At 42.1% G+C, this 16932-nt stretch overlaps 1 protein-coding gene across 2 annotated transcripts in view; it reads left to right on the forward strand.

Annotated features, from left to right (window-relative positions):
- The window catches only part of SMG6 (SMG6 nonsense mediated mRNA decay factor), a 219430-nt gene that overhangs the window by 9665 nt on the left and 192833 nt on the right, over positions 1–16932 (forward strand). For both annotated transcript variants that reach the window (XM_008147894.3, XM_028155061.2), the window contains exons 5-8: positions 3345–3451; positions 3704–3782; positions 9254–9364; positions 10252–10464. In XM_008147894.3, the coding sequence (XP_008146116.2) occupies positions 3345–3451; positions 3704–3782; positions 9254–9364; positions 10252–10464 (510 nt within the window). The remainder of the gene's footprint in view (positions 1–3344; positions 3452–3703; positions 3783–9253; positions 9365–10251; positions 10465–16932) is intronic.

Here is a 16932-nt window from a genome sequence, read left to right on the forward strand (position 1 = left end):
GGTGGTGGTGGATAAAATTGTCAAGTGCTATAGAGTCATCAAATACTAAGATTACTAAAAAGTGTTCATTGGATTGGATGATCTTATCACCCACCAGTTATTTTAATTGGAGAGGATGGAAGCCAGATTGTAGTGAATGAGAAGTGGGGTAGTACATATAATGAGAGAGTAATATAGACCATTCTTTTTAAGAGTCTTGGTTATGAAGGCAAAGAGGGGAAATAGTATTTAAAAGAGAACATAGCCCTGACCGGTTTGGCTCAGTGGATAGAGCGTCGGCCTGCAGACTCAAGGGTCCCAGGTTCGATTCCGGTCAAGGGCATGTACCTTGGTTGCAGGCACATCCCCAGTAGGGGGTGTGCAGGAGGCAGCTGATTAATGTTTCTCTCTCATCAATGTTTCTAACTCCCTCTTCCTTCCTCTCTGTAAAAAATCAATAAAATATATTAACAAAAATAAAAATAAATAAAAGAGAACATAGTCTCAAGAGAACTTTGTTTTTAAGCTGCGAGAGACTTGAGCATATTTATGTAGAGAAGAAAGGTCCAGGGGAAAAGGAAGAGCATAAAGATTCATTAGAGAAAGGGGTGCGATTTATGAAGTAATGGCTTCTTCTTTCCTTTCTGCTCCTTCTGATGAATTACTATGCGTAAGCTCTATTACTAATCGGCAAGTATTTATTGAGCCCCTCCTACATGTCAGGTGCCATTCTAGGCACACACAATTAATTCAGTGTGAAACAAGAAAGCCATGCTCCCAGCTTTTATTTTATTTATTTATTTATTTATTTATTTATTTATTTATTTCCATGCTCCAAGCTTTTAAAGTTTAGAGTTTGATTAGGGGTTAGTGCAGATGTTGGATTAGTAATTGCAGATGCAGTGACTTCTGCAAAGGATTTTGTGTGTGTGTGTGGGGTATACACTGTTAAAAGGGCTTAGAGGATCATGGAGGAATGAGGAAGTCACAGTTAAGCTGTGGCTGAAAACCTGAGACATTAGCTAGGTGAAGGGGTATGTGAAGATGCAAGACCTACAACATTCTAGAGATAGGGAACAATATATGTGAAGGTCCTGAAGTGGAAAAGAACATGGTGTGTTAGCAGGACTGAGAAGTCTAGTTTGAAATGGCACAGAGAATAAGGGGGGTAATGGCACTGAATAAATGAGCAGAGGCTAGATCATCTAGAATTTCATTGTGAGGATAGTGGAGAGCCTTTGGCAGTTTTTTTTCTTCCCCTCATTGAGATGGCAAAGTGGCTGTAGTATGGAAATATAACTAGTTTTCTTGGTGCTTAATCATTAAAATACCAAGGGTTTTTAGTGTTCATTCATAGATATGTAGGATAGTCAGGACTCTGAAGGTGGATGACAGTGATATATAACTGCTGAGGCACATGTTTGAGTTATGTGTTAGGAGGATGGTGTGCAGGAGGTAGTTATTTAGCTAGTAAATGAGCCTTCCTGAGAGGTCATTATGTACTTGTCCTTGAAGCTTTGTCCTTTGTTCAGGGACATGGTAATTTCTTATGTGTGGGGTGGAGTGGAGTTATATGTTATGAAGTGATGTTCCTCAGGGAGGTTTTTAGGTTGGGCACATGTCTTAGGATTGCTGAGGGTTTACTTTGTTGTAATATACATATATACATACACACATAACTATCTATCTATCTATCTATCTATCTATCTATCTATCTATCTATCTATCTATCTAAAAGATTAAGCGACCGAACGACCGGTCAACCAGTCACTATGATGGGCACTGACCACTAGAGGGCAGACGCTCAACGCAGGAGCTGCCCCCTGGTGGTCAGTGTGTACCCATAGCCAACCTCCCACGGCCCCTCCCCCCGGCCTGCCAACCTACCACGGCCCTGATCGCCAGCTAGGCTGGGGGACCCCACCCGTGCATGAATTTGTGCACTGGGCCTCTAGTCCTATATATAAAAGGCTAATATGCAAATCGATCAAACAGCGGAACGACCACCAATGCAGGAGCTGCCCCCTGGTGGTCAGTGTGCTTCCACAGGGAGAGCTCCGTTCAGCCAGAAGCCGGGCTCGTGGCTGGGGAATGCAGTGGCGGTGGCGAGGGCTCCCGGACTGCAAGAGGGCACAGGTCCAGCTGAGGGACCCCCCCTGAGTGCATGAATTTCATGCACTGGGCCTGTAGTATGTATATAACTATACAGTCCTGGCACATTTGGTAAAGGGTTACTTACTGTTTTAGGGAACTGTTATTTTGCAAAGGGGATGTAATGCAGTAACACAATGTGGTGATATTAACAGTTTGAAGAGAGAAAGAGAACAGTAAGTAGTTGTCTTAATATTTGTATATCACTTTATTTATTTATTTGAGAGAGAGGAATAAACATCAAAAAATTAAAAAAATATATGTTTATTGATTTCAGAGAGGAGGGAAGAGGGAGAGATACAAACAAAAATAATGAGAATCATTGATTGCCTGCCTCCTGAACACTCACTACTGGGGATCGAGGCATGTGCCCTGACCAGGAATCAAACGGGTTAAACATCGATTTTTGTTTTTCCACTTATGTATGCATTCATGGGTTGATTCTTGTATGTGCCCTGACTGGGGATTGAACCCACAACCTTGGCATATCAGGATGACACTCTAACCAACTAAGCTATCTGGCTAGGGTCTATATATCACTTTAAAATTTGTGAAGTATTTTGTACTTATTTTCTTCATTTACCCTATGGAATAGGTGCTTTTTACATTCAAATGAAGAAACCGAGTCCCAAAGACCTACTTAAGATCACACAACTATTACATGGAGAGTCAGGCCTCTGACTCTTAGTTTTAGAATATTTTCATCCATTTACCTGGAACTTGAAATAAGCATGAGCCCCTCTCGCCCTGGCTAGGTGGCTTAGTTTATTGGAGCATCATCCCATACACCAAAAGGTTGTGGGCTCAATTCCCGGTCAGGGCACATACCTAGGTTTCTGGTTTGATCCCCAGTCGGGGTGCATATGGGAGGCAGCCAATCAATGTTTCTCTCTCACATTGATGTGCTTGCCTCCCTCTGCCTCACCCTTCTCCCTTCTCCCTTCTCCTCTCTCTAAAATCAATAAAAACATATCCTTGGGTGAGGATTAAAAAAAAATGGCCCCTCTCCCTTCTGCCACTCTTTCTCAGTAAATTTTTTATCACACTGTTGGCTATTTTCTTTTTGCTAGTCAAGGTTAGTCTTGAAAACTTTTTACTTTGTTGAGGACTACTAGTGCCTTGATGCTGCTCTGTCATTTTGGCCCCGTCCCTGTCCTTCGGGGTTGAAGTTAGAGTTTCTTGGGTATGTTATTAACTGATTATTTTTCCTGAAGGTAAAATATGCCTTGATCAGTGCCCAGCGATGTATGATTTGTCAAGGAGATATTGCTAGGTATCGGGAGCAAGCCAATGACACAGCAAACTACGGGAAAGCACGCAGGTACTTTTGCCTCTTGTTCATTTGCTTCTCTCCCTGTGCATTTTAAGCTAAGCCCTATTAAGAGCAATGGGTTACCTGAACTTTATGGATGTCCTACAGGTGTCCTTATTGGTCTCTTTAGTCATGCTTTACCACTTCAGGGTTACATCTAACAATCCAGCTTATATCTTAAGTAGTAAGGACTAGCATGTGATGAATTGGGAAAGGGTTGATATGGGACTAGCATTTTTAAAACTGTTTTTTTTATTCCAGTTGGTACCTGAAGGCCCAGCACATTGCTCCCAAGAATGGGCGCCCCTATAACCAGCTGGCTCTGCTGGCAGTGTATACGGTAAGAAATCCTGTGGAGAGGGGAAGAATTTTGTAGGCAGTATCTTAGAAATATGGATTTTGACAGCATCAGCTCCTGAAGCTAGATTTCAGCTATTCAGCTAGAATACAAAGTATATTCCCTTATGTCTTCTATCTTCAAGCTCCTTTTGTTACTGTTACTTTTAGAGTTAAGTTGTCAGGGATCCCTCACTTCAGTGGAATCTATACTTCATCCACTTTCACTGCAATTAAGTTCCTTGGGGAATGCTCATGCTCCAGCCAAACCACTCTGTTTTTGACCAAGGCTTCTGCTCTGAATCTTGCCTTGCTTCCCTTCCCTATCTCGTTGAACTAGGTTACTTATTTCTGGAAGGAAAATAAAGCTCCATTTCCCTTTCCTTCTTAAAGTCCTCAACTAGCCCCAAGTACTCAGATCCTTGTTTCCTTTCTTCAGATCATTCATTCCCTTACTCCTCTTAGCTTTTCACCTAAGGAGTCTCCTTAGCAGAAACACAGTAAATGCCAAATCATACCTCTCTGGATCTTACCAAACTCCTCTAAATGTGGCTCTAACAGAGAACCTTAGGATCTGACAGAGCTCTTAGTGAGGAAGCTGAAGGAAGGAGAAAGGTTGGAGACCAATGGTAGGTACCAAAGGTTCAAGTATAAGAAGCAGCTAACAAGATCATTATCAGGGAGAGTTTTCTTAATGCTGTAAAATTCATTGCCCAAATAATGTTTGAGTCAGTAATTTTTATTCCCCTTTATTTCACAAAAGATTCAAAGAAATACCTAATAATTATGGATTGAAATTATTGATTAAGTAATGTGGTTTACTGATAACACTTCCTTCAGAATAGATTGAATCTCTCTTCACTTTTTACCTCCATCCTGTTCTCTTTGTTGTTTTTGTTTGTTTGTTTGTTTTTTCTTTCAGCGGGGCTTTTATGGGGAGGCTTGAGCACAGTCTAAGGAACTCTGTCTTCATTTGAGTGAGGTCATTTCCAGGTAGTGGTGGAAGGTCTGAAGATTGATACTTCTTTGGAAGTGTTACTGGTGGTGAAATTGGACCTTAGTTCGTGAGACCAGCAAAGAAAGATTTCAGAGCCAAGAACTCAAATTATGAGAAAGTTTATTTAGAAAGTTTCAGAGGTAGTAGAACTGAGCTAGCTAGGCTGTGTAGGTTCAGGGTATAAGTTACAGAAGCAAAAGAAGGGCCCTCGAGCTTAGGAGAGGGCAAGGCAAAGGTAACACCTCCCCGCCCAGGACAAAGAGGGGCACAGGAAAGGCACAGGCATCTCCCAAGAATGAGAGCATGCCCTGTTCTCTTTGTGATCTGTGTTTTTTCACACCCCTTTGTGGCTTTATTTTTCTCCTTTCTCATCCATCTTCTGTTTTTCCTTCTTTCTCATTTCTTGTCTCCTTTTCTAGTTTTTCTTCTTTGTAATTATTGAATGAATTTCTATGTTTCTTGTTAATTAGAAAATATAATCTTTCCTCAATGGCTTTAAAAAGATTGCAGTAAAATTAATATAACAAAATAATTTACAGGTATCCTATCTAATAAAAGACTAATATGCATATTGACCATCACTCCAACACACAAGGTGACTGCCCCCATGTGGACACAAGATGGCTGCCACAAGATGGCCAGCAGGGGAAGGCAGTTGTGAGCGATCAGGCCAGCAGGGGAGGGCAGTTGGGAGGGACCGGGCCTGCAAGGGAGGGTAGTTGGGGGCAATCAAGCCTGCAGAGGAGGGCAGTTAGGGGTGACCAGGCTGGCAAAGGCGGGAAGTTGGGGGCGACCGGGCCTCAGGGAAGGGCAGTTGGGGGGTACCCAGGCCTTCAGGGGAGAGTAGTTGCAGGGGACCCAGGCCTGCAGGAGAGGGCAGTTAGGGGTGACCAGGCCTGCTGGGGAGGGCAGTTAGGGGCAATCAGGCTGGCAGGGGAGCAGTTAGGCATCAATCAGGCTGGCAGGGGAGTGGTTAGGGAGTGATCAGGCTGGCAGGCAGAAGCAGTTAGGGGCAATTAGGAAGGCAGGCAGGCGAGCGGTTGGGAGCCAGCAGTCCTGGATTGTGAGAGGGAAGTCGGACATCCCTCGAGGAGTCCCAGATTGGAGAGGGTGCAGGCTGGGCTGAGGGACACCCCCCCCCCCACCCCACCCCCCGTGCATGAATTTCATGCACTGGGCCTCTAGTTTGTAAATAATTATTTGTCAATCCAGTAGAACTTAGTACATTAACAGCATTGTGCAACCACCAACTCTGTCTAGTTCCAAAACATTTTCATTACCATAAAAGAAAACCCCATATCCATTCCTCCCCATGCCTCCCAAGCCCCAGCCTCTGGCAACCACTAGTCTGCTTTCTGCCCCTGGATTTACCTATTCTGGATGTTTCATGTAAGTGGAATCATACAGTATATGACCTTTTATATCTGGCTTTAATTTATCATCAAGTTTTTTACCATGTTGTAACATGTAGGCCTGTAACATGTATCAATACTTAATTTTTATGGATGAATAATATCCATTGTATGGATATAACACTTTTATTCATTCAGTGCTTTAATTCATTCATCAGTTGGACATTTCAATTGTCTCCACCTTTTAGCCATTGTGAACAGTGTTTTTTGTGAAGTGTTTCTTTGAATATCTGTTTTTTGGGGTCTGTACCTAGGAATGGAATTGCTGGGTCATATGGTAATTCTATGTTTAACTGTTTTTCATAGCAGCTGTACCCTTTTACATTCTCACCAGCAATGTACCAGGGTTCTGATTTCTCTACAATCTTGCCAACATTTGTTATTTTTCTTTTCTTTTTTTGAATATGACCAACCTGTTGGGTGTGAAGTAATATCTTCTTTTAAAAAATTGATTTCAGAGAGGAAGGGAGAGAGAGAGAGATAGAGAAACATCAGTGATGAGAGAGAATCATCAATCAGCTACCTTCTGCACACCCTCCAGGAACCTAACCATGACCACTAGGTTCATAGGTCGACACTCAACCACTGAGCCACACTGGCTGGGCGGTGTGAAGTAATATCTTATTGTGACTTTCCCCCTTCCCCAACTTGGGGATATTTTTTTCTTTAATAGCTTTTATTTTTATTTCTTTTGGTCAGTTTAATTTTATAGAAAAATTGAGCAAAAGTACAGAGTTCCCATATACCCCTTCAACTTTCTCCTCCCCCTCAATTTTCCCTATTATTAACATCTTACATTAGTGTACTATATTTGTTATAATTGATGAGCCAGTATTGATACATTATTATTAGCTAAAGTCCATAGTTTATATTAAGGTTCACTTTAACTGCTGTACTTTCTATGGGTCTGAATAAATAAATGTATAGTGACATGTATCTACCATTATAATATCATACAGAATAGTTTCATTGCCCTGAAAATAGCCCATGCTCCACCCTCCACCTGTTGTCCCTTTTGCATCTCATGAACCTCTAACAATCACTGATATTTTACTGTCTCTATAGTTTTACCTTTTCCAGAATGCCACATAATTGGAACCATACAGGATATAATATTTTCAGATTGGCTTTAGGTTTATTTTCATGGCTTGATAGTTTTTTTTTGTTTTTTGTTTGTTTGTTTTTAAGAAAGAGAGTAGAAGGGAAGGAAGAGGGGGGAAAAGACAGCGAAAACATTGATGTGACAGAGACACATCGATTGGTTGCCTCCCACATGCACCCCGAATGGGAACGGGAATCAAACCTACAACCTAGGTAAAAACACTTGTCTGGGAATGGAACCCGTGACCTTTTGGTGTGTGGTCTGATGCTCTAACCATTGAGCAACCGACCAGGGCCACCTTAACCCATTTTTAAGTGTACCGTTTAGTAATATTAAGTACACTCACATTGTTTTTTTTTTGTTGTTGTTGTTGTTTTTTTTTAAGTATATTTTATTGATTTTTTACAGAGAGGAAGAGAGAGGGATAGAGAGTTAGAAACATCGATCAGCTGCCTCTTGCACACCCCCTACTGGGGATGTGCCCGCAACCAAGGTACATGCCCTTGACCGGAATCGAACCTGGGACCCTTGAGTCCGCAGACCGACGCTCTATCCACTGAGCCAAACCGGTTTCGGCTACACTCACATTGTTGTTCAAATGATCTTCAGAACTCTCCTCATCTTACAAAACTGGAACTCTATACCCATGAAACAGCTACTCCCCACTCTCCTCTCCTTCCAGCCACTGGCAACTACTCTTCTACTTTCTGTTTCTATGAATTTGCCCACTCTCGGAACCTTATATAAGTGGAATCATATGGTATTTTTCTTTTTGTGACTGATTTATTTCACTTAGCATTATATCTTCAAGGTTCGTTCATGTTATAGCTTGTATTAAAACTTCCTACTTAAGGCCAAATAATATTCAATTGTATGTATATACTGCATTTTGTTTATCCATTCATCTCTCAGTGGACACTTCAACCTTTTGGGCATTATGAATAATGCTGCTATGAACATGAGTGTATATAAATAAATACCTATTCAAGATTCTGCTTTCAATTCTTTAATTTTTTTTTTTTTTTGCTTTCAATTCTTTTAGATATATACCCAGAAGTGGAATTTCTATGTCATATGATAATTCTTTTCAGTATTTGAGGAGAGTTTCCATTTCCTCATTTCTAAAATGGGAATAATAATATATGGCAGTATCTTTAGGTTTTGAGATAATATCTATGAAGTGCTGATCACTTGCCTCATATTTGGTTATGCTTAATCAATATTGCCATTATTAATAATTTTTAAAAACAATAAATTATTAGGTGAGTTGAACATTTTTTATTTAAAAACAAAGTATAATTGACTTTTATATTTTACTAGAGGCCCAGTGCATGATTGAATCATGCACGTGTAGGGTCCCCTACACGCTTTTGCTTTTCGTGTGAAGCTGGGTGCCTGTCCGCTGGTGCCGGAGCAGACAGGCACCCAGCTCCCCCACTTTTGATGGTCCGAGGCTGCTCTCAACGGCCGCTGATGGGGGGCTGCTGCGGACACCTGGCTACCCTGCCGTTGAGAGGCGCAGCTGGATGTCCACGGCAGGCCCCCTCAGCCTGCGCCTCTCAACAGCAGGGTAGCCCCCCTCAGTGGCAGCGGATCCATGCCTCTCAATGGCCAGATAGGCCACCCTGAGTCCCGCCCCCTAGCCTCCCGCCGCCCAATCGTGGGCGTAGCGGAGTGATGGTAATTTACTGTTACTCTGTTATTAGGATGAGCTCTTTATTCCCCCCCGCCCCCTTATGAGTACTTGGCTCTTAGAGTACCTCTGCATATAAGGTATTGTGCAAGAAGAGGTCTTTCTGATGTAATTGCCATGGCTTCTTCCATGGATAACATTCTCGTTTTCTTACTGGAATTCCTCTTGGGGCACAGCTTGGGTGAGATATTAAGGTTTCTTAGGTCAGCTGATTTAGGCTGGACTCAGAAAGAAACTTGGTTGACTCAGTGTCTCTGGCCTCTTTCCACAGAGGAGGAAGCTTGATGCTGTGTATTACTATATGCGCAGTTTAGCTGCCAGCAACCCTATCCTGACTGCCAAGGAGAGTCTCATGAGCTTGTTTGAAGAGACCAAACGAAAGGTGAGTGGGGATGCAGGCAGAATCATTCCTTCCTAGGAGAATGTGTTTCTCTTAGTGTCTCTGTGTTCTTAAGGGAATGGCTAAAAATGTGCTCAAGGGGGCTGTGCTGATGGGAGTCAGTTCCTATGCAGAACCAAACTCATCTTTAGGAGAACTCTCTGGGGCCCTTGAATGTGCATATTCCATAGCATCTAGTTTATAGAATCAGTAACTCTTATGTGACAAAGCAGATGGTACTCTGCCCTCCTCCCCCCTGTTTTAAAACTGTGCTCTTTTGGAACTATGGCAAAATTTTTACTTTTTATTTTATTTATTTATTTTTTAAAAAATATATTTTATTGGTTTTTTACAGAGAGGAAGAGAGAGGGATAGAGAGTTAGAAACATCGATGAGAGAGAAACATTGATCAGCTGCCTCTTGCACACCCCCTACTGGGGATGTGCCCGCAACCAAGGTACATGCCCTTGACCGGAATCGAACCTGGGACCCTTGAGTCCCGCAGGCCGACGCTCTATCCACTGAGCCAAACCGGTTTCGGCAAATTTTTACTTTTTATAGTTCTTGGTTGACATACTCAGATGAGGTGAGCACTTGTCTTTTTTTTTTTTTTTTTAATATATTTTATTGATTTTTTACAGAGAGGAAGAGAGAGGGATAGAGAGTTAGAAACATCGATGAGAGAGAAACATCGCTCAGCTGCCTCTTGCACAACCCCTACTGGGGATGTGCCCGCAACCAAGGTACATGCCTTGACCGGAATCGAACCCGGGACCCTTGAGTCCGCAGGCCGACGCTCTATCCACTGAGCCAAACCGGTTTCAGCAGCACTTGTCTTTATTAACTGAATCCCAGAAGAGTCTGAGCTTGTATGTTTGTATGTTGTATAGGCAGAACAGATGGAAAAAAAACAACACGAGGAATTGGAACTGAACACTGATCAGTGGCGGAAAGGAAAGAAGTCTACTTTCCGGCATGTTGGAGATGACACTACTCGCCTGGAGATTTGGATTCATCCATCCAATCCCCGGTCCTCTCAGGGCACTGAGTCTGGGAAGGATTCTGAGCAGGAGAATGGACTGGGCAGCCTGAGCCCCAGTGATGTAAGTTCTTGGAGTGATATAATCAGTAAGATGAGCTAACTAAGTGTGGGTGTCCTGGTACACACAACTATGAGGCACTGCAGGGTCACCACACTTCCTTTATCTCTATTATGCGCTTCCCTCTCTCACCACTATGTGGTACTATAGAATTTAGTAAAAGTAATTATTTTAAATGAATATTTACTTAGTATAGGATAAGAATTTTTTGCTGCTTTGGGTTTGAGCCATCATTATGATGCTTTAGGATTCTGTGTGGGATTTTGGTGAAGTAAGGGAGAGAGAGCATAGTAGTTCATTGTGCCTTGAGAATCAAATTCATAGTGGAGTGGGTGGTGGGGTAAGCTGGGACCAGATCTTGAAGGATCATGCAGTAAATATTTGACCTTTATCCTGAAGGTAGTAGGGAGCTAGCTATTGAATGCTTTAAGTAGGGAAATAAAATGTCAGATACATATTTTAGAAATATAACTCTGGTTTCTTGTGAAAACTTGTGAAAATTTGGTGAAGAGTAAGATTAGAAATAAGAATAGTAGGAAGATGCTATAGTAATCCAACATGTGAAATAGATCTGAACCAGGAGATGGGGAGATGTGAGTAGATATGAGGTATATTAAGGAGGTAGAATCCAAAAGTTAGCACTGGTCTTTATTAGCTGAATGACATGAGAAGCTGGGGGAGAAGAGGGAGTTAAAAGTAGCACCTGGCCCAGTTGGTGTGGCTCAGTGGTTGAGCGTTGACCCATGAACCAAGAGGTCACTGTTTGGGCACATGCCTGGGTTGTGGGCTCGATCCCCAATAGGGGGTGTGCAGAAGACAGCCGATGGATGATGTTTCTCTCTCATCAATGTTTCTATTTCTCTATCCCTCTCCCTTCCCCTCTCTCTAAAAATCAATTTTAAAAAACTTAAAAAAAAATAAAAGTAGCACCTGAGGTTCTGGTTTAGAAACTGAGTAGATGATGGTTCATTCTCTGAGACAGGGAATAAAGTTGGTTTTAGTGGAGTTGGTTTTAGGAGAAAGAGCCTAAGTTTAGTTTTGGACATGTTGGAATTTCTATAAGACATTAAAGTAGAGTTTTAGAGGCTAACAGATGTCTGAAGCTGAGGAGAGTAGTCTAGATCAGAGATAAAGATATTTGAAAGTATCTTGTTTTAAAAAAAAAAAAAGTTTTTTCGATCCCAGAGAGAGGAAGGGAGAGGGAGAGAGACAGAACTATCAATGATGAGAATCATCTATCAGCTGCCTACTGCACAACCACCCACTGGGGATTGAGTCTGCAACCAGGAATTGAACTGTGACCTCCTGGTTCATAAGCGAAACCCAACCAGTCAGCCACGCTGGTCAGGCAAAGATATCTTTCTATAGATGAGAGTTGATTCAGTTGCTTGAGGAGAAAACAATGATAAATAGGTTAAAGATCTAAGAAAGAAAGGAAATAGATGGCAGGGAGAGGTCCTTGCAGAGGATGGGAAGGAAGTAGGGTTCAGAGCACAAGTGAAGGGTTTCACCTGAAAGAGGGTGAGAGATTCCTCCCCGGCAGGCAGACATCCCCTGAGGGGTCCTGGACTGCAAGAGGGTGCAGGCCAGGCTGAAGGGCCCTCCCCCCCACCCACCCTCCCACACAAATTTTGTGCACCAGGCCTCTAGTATGATTAAAATGCAGTGTGCCAAGTGCTATGATACAGGCAAGTGTGAGAAGCTGCAGGAGCACGCAATTAGAGCACCTAATCTGGGCATTAGGGAAGGCTGGGATGAGGAAGCATTTTGCAGCTGAAGGGTGATGTAAGCGCATTTCCACTCGGAGGCTTGAAAGAGGCATGACCGCCCTAGCGGATTTGGCTCAGTGGATAGAGCGTCAGCCTGTGGACTAAAGGGTCCTGGTTTCGATTCTAATCACGGGCTCATGCCTGGGTTGCAGGCTTGATCCCCAATAGGGGGTGTGCAGAAGGCAGCCAATCAATAATTCTCTATTATCATTGATGTTTCTGTCTCTCTCTCCCTCTTCCTTCCTCTCTGAAATCAATAAAAATATGTTTAAAAAATAATAAAATAAAATAAATTGTATTGAAAAAAAAAAAAAAAAAGAGGCATGACAGCTTAGGGAACTGCAAGTAGTGTAGTATGGCTGGAGGCTAGGGTGTGAGAAGTGCTGTTGCTAGAGACTTGAGTCATTCTTTATCCCTTCCTTTCCTGTATCCCCACAGCCAGTCAATATCAAGAGCTGTTGAATGTATCTACTAACAGAATTTTGAATCCATTTAATTTTCTCTATTTCATTCCCACCATCCTAGTCCAGACTCTCATTTTAGTAATCTACAGGCTATTGAAAGAAGTTCCTAGTGTCATTTCCACATTTATTCCTGGCCCTCCTTAGGCCTTTCTTTTTAGACAATAACCCAAATGAGCTTCCAAATGCACATTTCTGATCATGTCATTTCTCTTCTTGAAAGCCTTTAATTGTATCTGTTTGCTGTTAGAATTAGGTGCAAAATTCTTAGTATAGTCTATGGGCCCACGTAATTTAGCTTCTGCTGCTTCTAACCTTACCTTATACCTCTCTTCCCTTTTTTTTTGTTCTTCAGCCATACTGCTTCCTTGAAGGGCCCAAGCTCTCTTTTGGTCCTTTGGCTGTTGCACATTCTCTCTGTCTGCAATGCTCTTCTCTTTTTATCAGTCCCATTCTTACATGTCCTAAATCCTCAGCATAAATATCACTTCCATTTCCAGGGAGGCTTTTCCTGATCCCCAAGCCTGCCTGTTTCCCCTTTTTAATGTCACATTTCTTACTAAGTAATTTTATTTTTTATTTATTTATTTATTTTAAAGGAAACTAGTTAGATGGTGCATCATCAGGTAAGAAGTCTTTTTTAAAAAAAATATATTTTATTGATTTTTTACAGAGAGGAAAAGAGAGGGATAGAGAGTTAGAAACATCGATGATAGAGAAACATCAATCAGCTGCCTCTTGCACACCCCCTACTGGGGATGTGCCTGCAACCAAGGTACATGCCCTTGACCGGAATTGAACCCGGGACCCTTCAGTCCGCAGGCTGACGCTTTATCCACTGAGCCAAAACAGTTTCGGCTTACTAAGTAATTTTAAGTACAGTTTTGTTATTGGTTAAAGTCTCTCCCTTGGTAGATTCAAAGTTATATGAGAGTGGGGTTTGTATCCAATTTTCACTGCTTTATCCCCAGTGCCTGCATATGGAAGATTCTAAATAAATAAATAAATATATATATATATTTTTAATATATTTTATTGACTTTTTACAGAGAGGAAGGGAGAGGGAGAGAGAATTAGAAACATCGATGAGAGAGAAACATTAGTCAGCTGCCTCCTGCACACCCCCTACTGGGGATGTGCCCGCAACCAAGGTACATGCCCTTGACCGGAATCGAACCTGGGACCCTTGAGTCCGCAGGCAGACGCTCTATCCACTGAGCCAAACCGTTAGGGCTAAATAAATCTTAATTGAATATGTAAATGAGGGGAAGAACAGTGAGGAATGAAGCTGGAGAAGGTAGGAGGGGCCAGATCCTTCATAAATATTGAGAACTTTGCATTAAAGTATTGAGAATTTTAAGCAGGGGATGATACAATCAAATGGAGTAGAGCCTGTGTTCTGGGTCCAGTGCTTACTGAGACTGAAGTTTAGAAGTACTCTTTTCAGTACTTCTAGTATTGGAAATATTGTTTGTTTTTTAAAAGGAATTTTTAAAATTTCAGAAGTAACCCCAATTCATTGTATCTAAATCAAACAAAAATATACTTAAAGTTTAAAGTGACAGTCTCTCATATTCTTGCCTTCAGAGATAGCACTATTAACTATTTGCAGGAGGTTCTTCCAGACCTTTTTGTAAGCATTGATGAGTATGCATACATATCTGTAGACACATGAAATACATGTTTTTAATAAAATTGGATTATACTATATATACACTAATCTATAGTTTGCTTTTTTAAATTACCAATTGGACTTATAGTCAGTTCTGTAATGTAACACATACATTTCTAAAAATCACTGCACTATGCAAAATCACACAATAGAAACCACAGAGCTTATGAGGAAAATGGGGTTAGTGAAATGACACTCAAGCACTTCTTCAGTGACATTAAAAAAAAAAGATACGAATCTAATAAAGCAGTTGTACAATTTTGTACGTTTATTGGTTAAGAAATAATGTAAATACTACCTTGGAAAAGATAGGAAGTTTGCCTATAGAAGTGGGCTTCAGAAGGATTGCAGCTTCTGAGTTACTGTGAAATGGAGGAAGGAGGGTTATCTGATATTAGATGGGCAAATGTAACACCAGATGTGGAAGGTGTGGCTCATATCATGAGTTCATGTGGTGAATTGCGATAGCTGTTTGTGTATTCATATGCAGCTTAGTTCAGTTGGGTGTAGTGTTTTTTTTAAAAAATATATTTCTTTATTGTTCAGAGAGGAAGGAAGAGGGAGAGAGAGAGAGAAACATCAATGATGAGAGAGAATCATTGATCGGCTGCCTCCTGCACGCCCCCTACTGGGGATTGAGCCCACAACCCAGGCATATGCCCCTGGCCAGAATTGAACCCGGGACTCTTCAGTCCGCAGGCCGAAGCTCTATCCACTGGGCCAAACTGGCCAGGGCCAGTTGGGTGTAGTTTTCTGTGTTTTATAGCCTTCTGCTATACCTCAGTTCCCTTTGGAAATCAGAAGAGAGTACTGCTTAGCAAATGAGTTGTTGCTGATAGTAAGTTAATTAAGGATATTAAATTATAGCATCAGAAATAATTTTCACACTGAAAAGCAAGGGTTTCTGTTAGAACTGCTGAGGATTTTCTCAGACGTGATTGCTCTATTAAATTTTGAATAGTATGTAACGTGTGTGTCTACTGTGGAAGAATGAGCAAATGGAAATGGGAGCTTTTGACAGATGTTTCTCTCAAACTTACTGTGTTCTGGCATGATTTGGTTTACCATTTCTAGCATTTTTCCCAACCGTGACTTTTGTACCTACAACATGCTTGGTGCTATGTGTAGAAATGTCTTTAGGCAAGTGAAATGTCATTGTATATTTGGCCAAGTTCTTGCAAAACCTTCTCTTTCACCCCTCTGGATGTGTGTTTTGGGGTTCATACTGGACTGTACCTCAGTAGCTCCTATTGCCTGTTATTTGGCCTCTCCTTATTTAACCTTCTCAGCGTATTTCACCCACTAAATTATATTGTTTGCCTTGGTTTTTAACTTTTATTCCTTGTCCTTCTGTCACATTTCATTATTTTATATCCTTGCGTAGTATCTGTTTTCAGAACTTGTTCAGATCTGAAATTTAATGCAGTCAGCCCTGAGTATTTGGAGTAGAGCCTGTGTTCTGGGTCCAGTGCTTAATGAGACTAAAGTTTAGAGTACCTGTCCTGTTGTGCCAGCTCTGTGCTAGGATTATAAAAATGAATATGACATCAGTATTTCCTTTAAGAGCTAAGAGTCCAGTGCATGGGTCAGCAAGCTTTTTCTTTAGAAAGGTCAGATAGTAAATATTTTAGGCTTTGCAGGTCATATGGTCTCTGTTACAGATACTCAACTCTGCTGTTGTGGAGCTAAAGTAGCCATAGACAATACATAAATGAATAAGTATGGCTGTGTTCCAGTAAACCTTTATTAACGCAGACAGGTAGCAGGCTACATTTGGCCAGTGGGCCTAATTTGCCAGCATGTGGTCTAGTGGAAAGAACCTGTATATATAAAAGCCTAAGCGACCATTATGACCAGAATGACCGGTTGACCAGTCACTATGATGTGCACTGACCACCAGGGTGCAGATGCTCAATGCCGGAGCTGCCCCCTGGTGGCCAGTGCACTCCACAGGAGGAGTGCTGCTCAGCCAGTCTCACGGCTGGTGAGAGCAGCAGCGCTACTGAGCAGCGGCAGGTGCAGTGGGCCGGGATGAATATGAGTGGTGTGGTGCCTGGCTTGGGCTCCTCCCTGGCCACCTGTGGCTTGGCGCACTGCTACATCCCTCAAGGGGTCCCGGATTGCGAGAGGGCGCAGGCCAGGCTGAGGGACGCCCCTCCACCCCCAAAATTCGTGCACTGGGCCTCTAGTAGCTGCATAAATGGAATGTTTCAGTATACAGTTAATTATTGTTATTTGCAGCACTTAATATGTTCTATTAAATTGCCACAGATACTGAATTAGTGAATACTGAACCATTGCTCCTAAGGAAAGTACAGGTTAGATTCCTGTGAGCCTCTGGTTATAAGATTTCATCAATATGCAACCTTGTTTTATGTATGCGTTTGTTTAAAGACACCTTATTTAATACTAGGGGCCCAGTGCACAAATTCGTGCACCTTGAAGGGAACTATGGGCCGTGAGGCTGTGGTGGGCACAGAGGCTGGTCTCAACCCAACCTCTGTGCCCCTTCCTGGCCCCTCCTGCCGCAGCCCCCGGTCCCCTGTCTTCCAGCACTTCTGCTGCTGCT

This window comes from Eptesicus fuscus, chromosome 20 (assembly GCF_027574615.1).
Source record: "Eptesicus fuscus isolate TK198812 chromosome 20, DD_ASM_mEF_20220401, whole genome shotgun sequence".
Classification (NCBI taxonomy): Eukaryota; Metazoa; Chordata; class Mammalia; order Chiroptera; family Vespertilionidae; genus Eptesicus; species Eptesicus fuscus.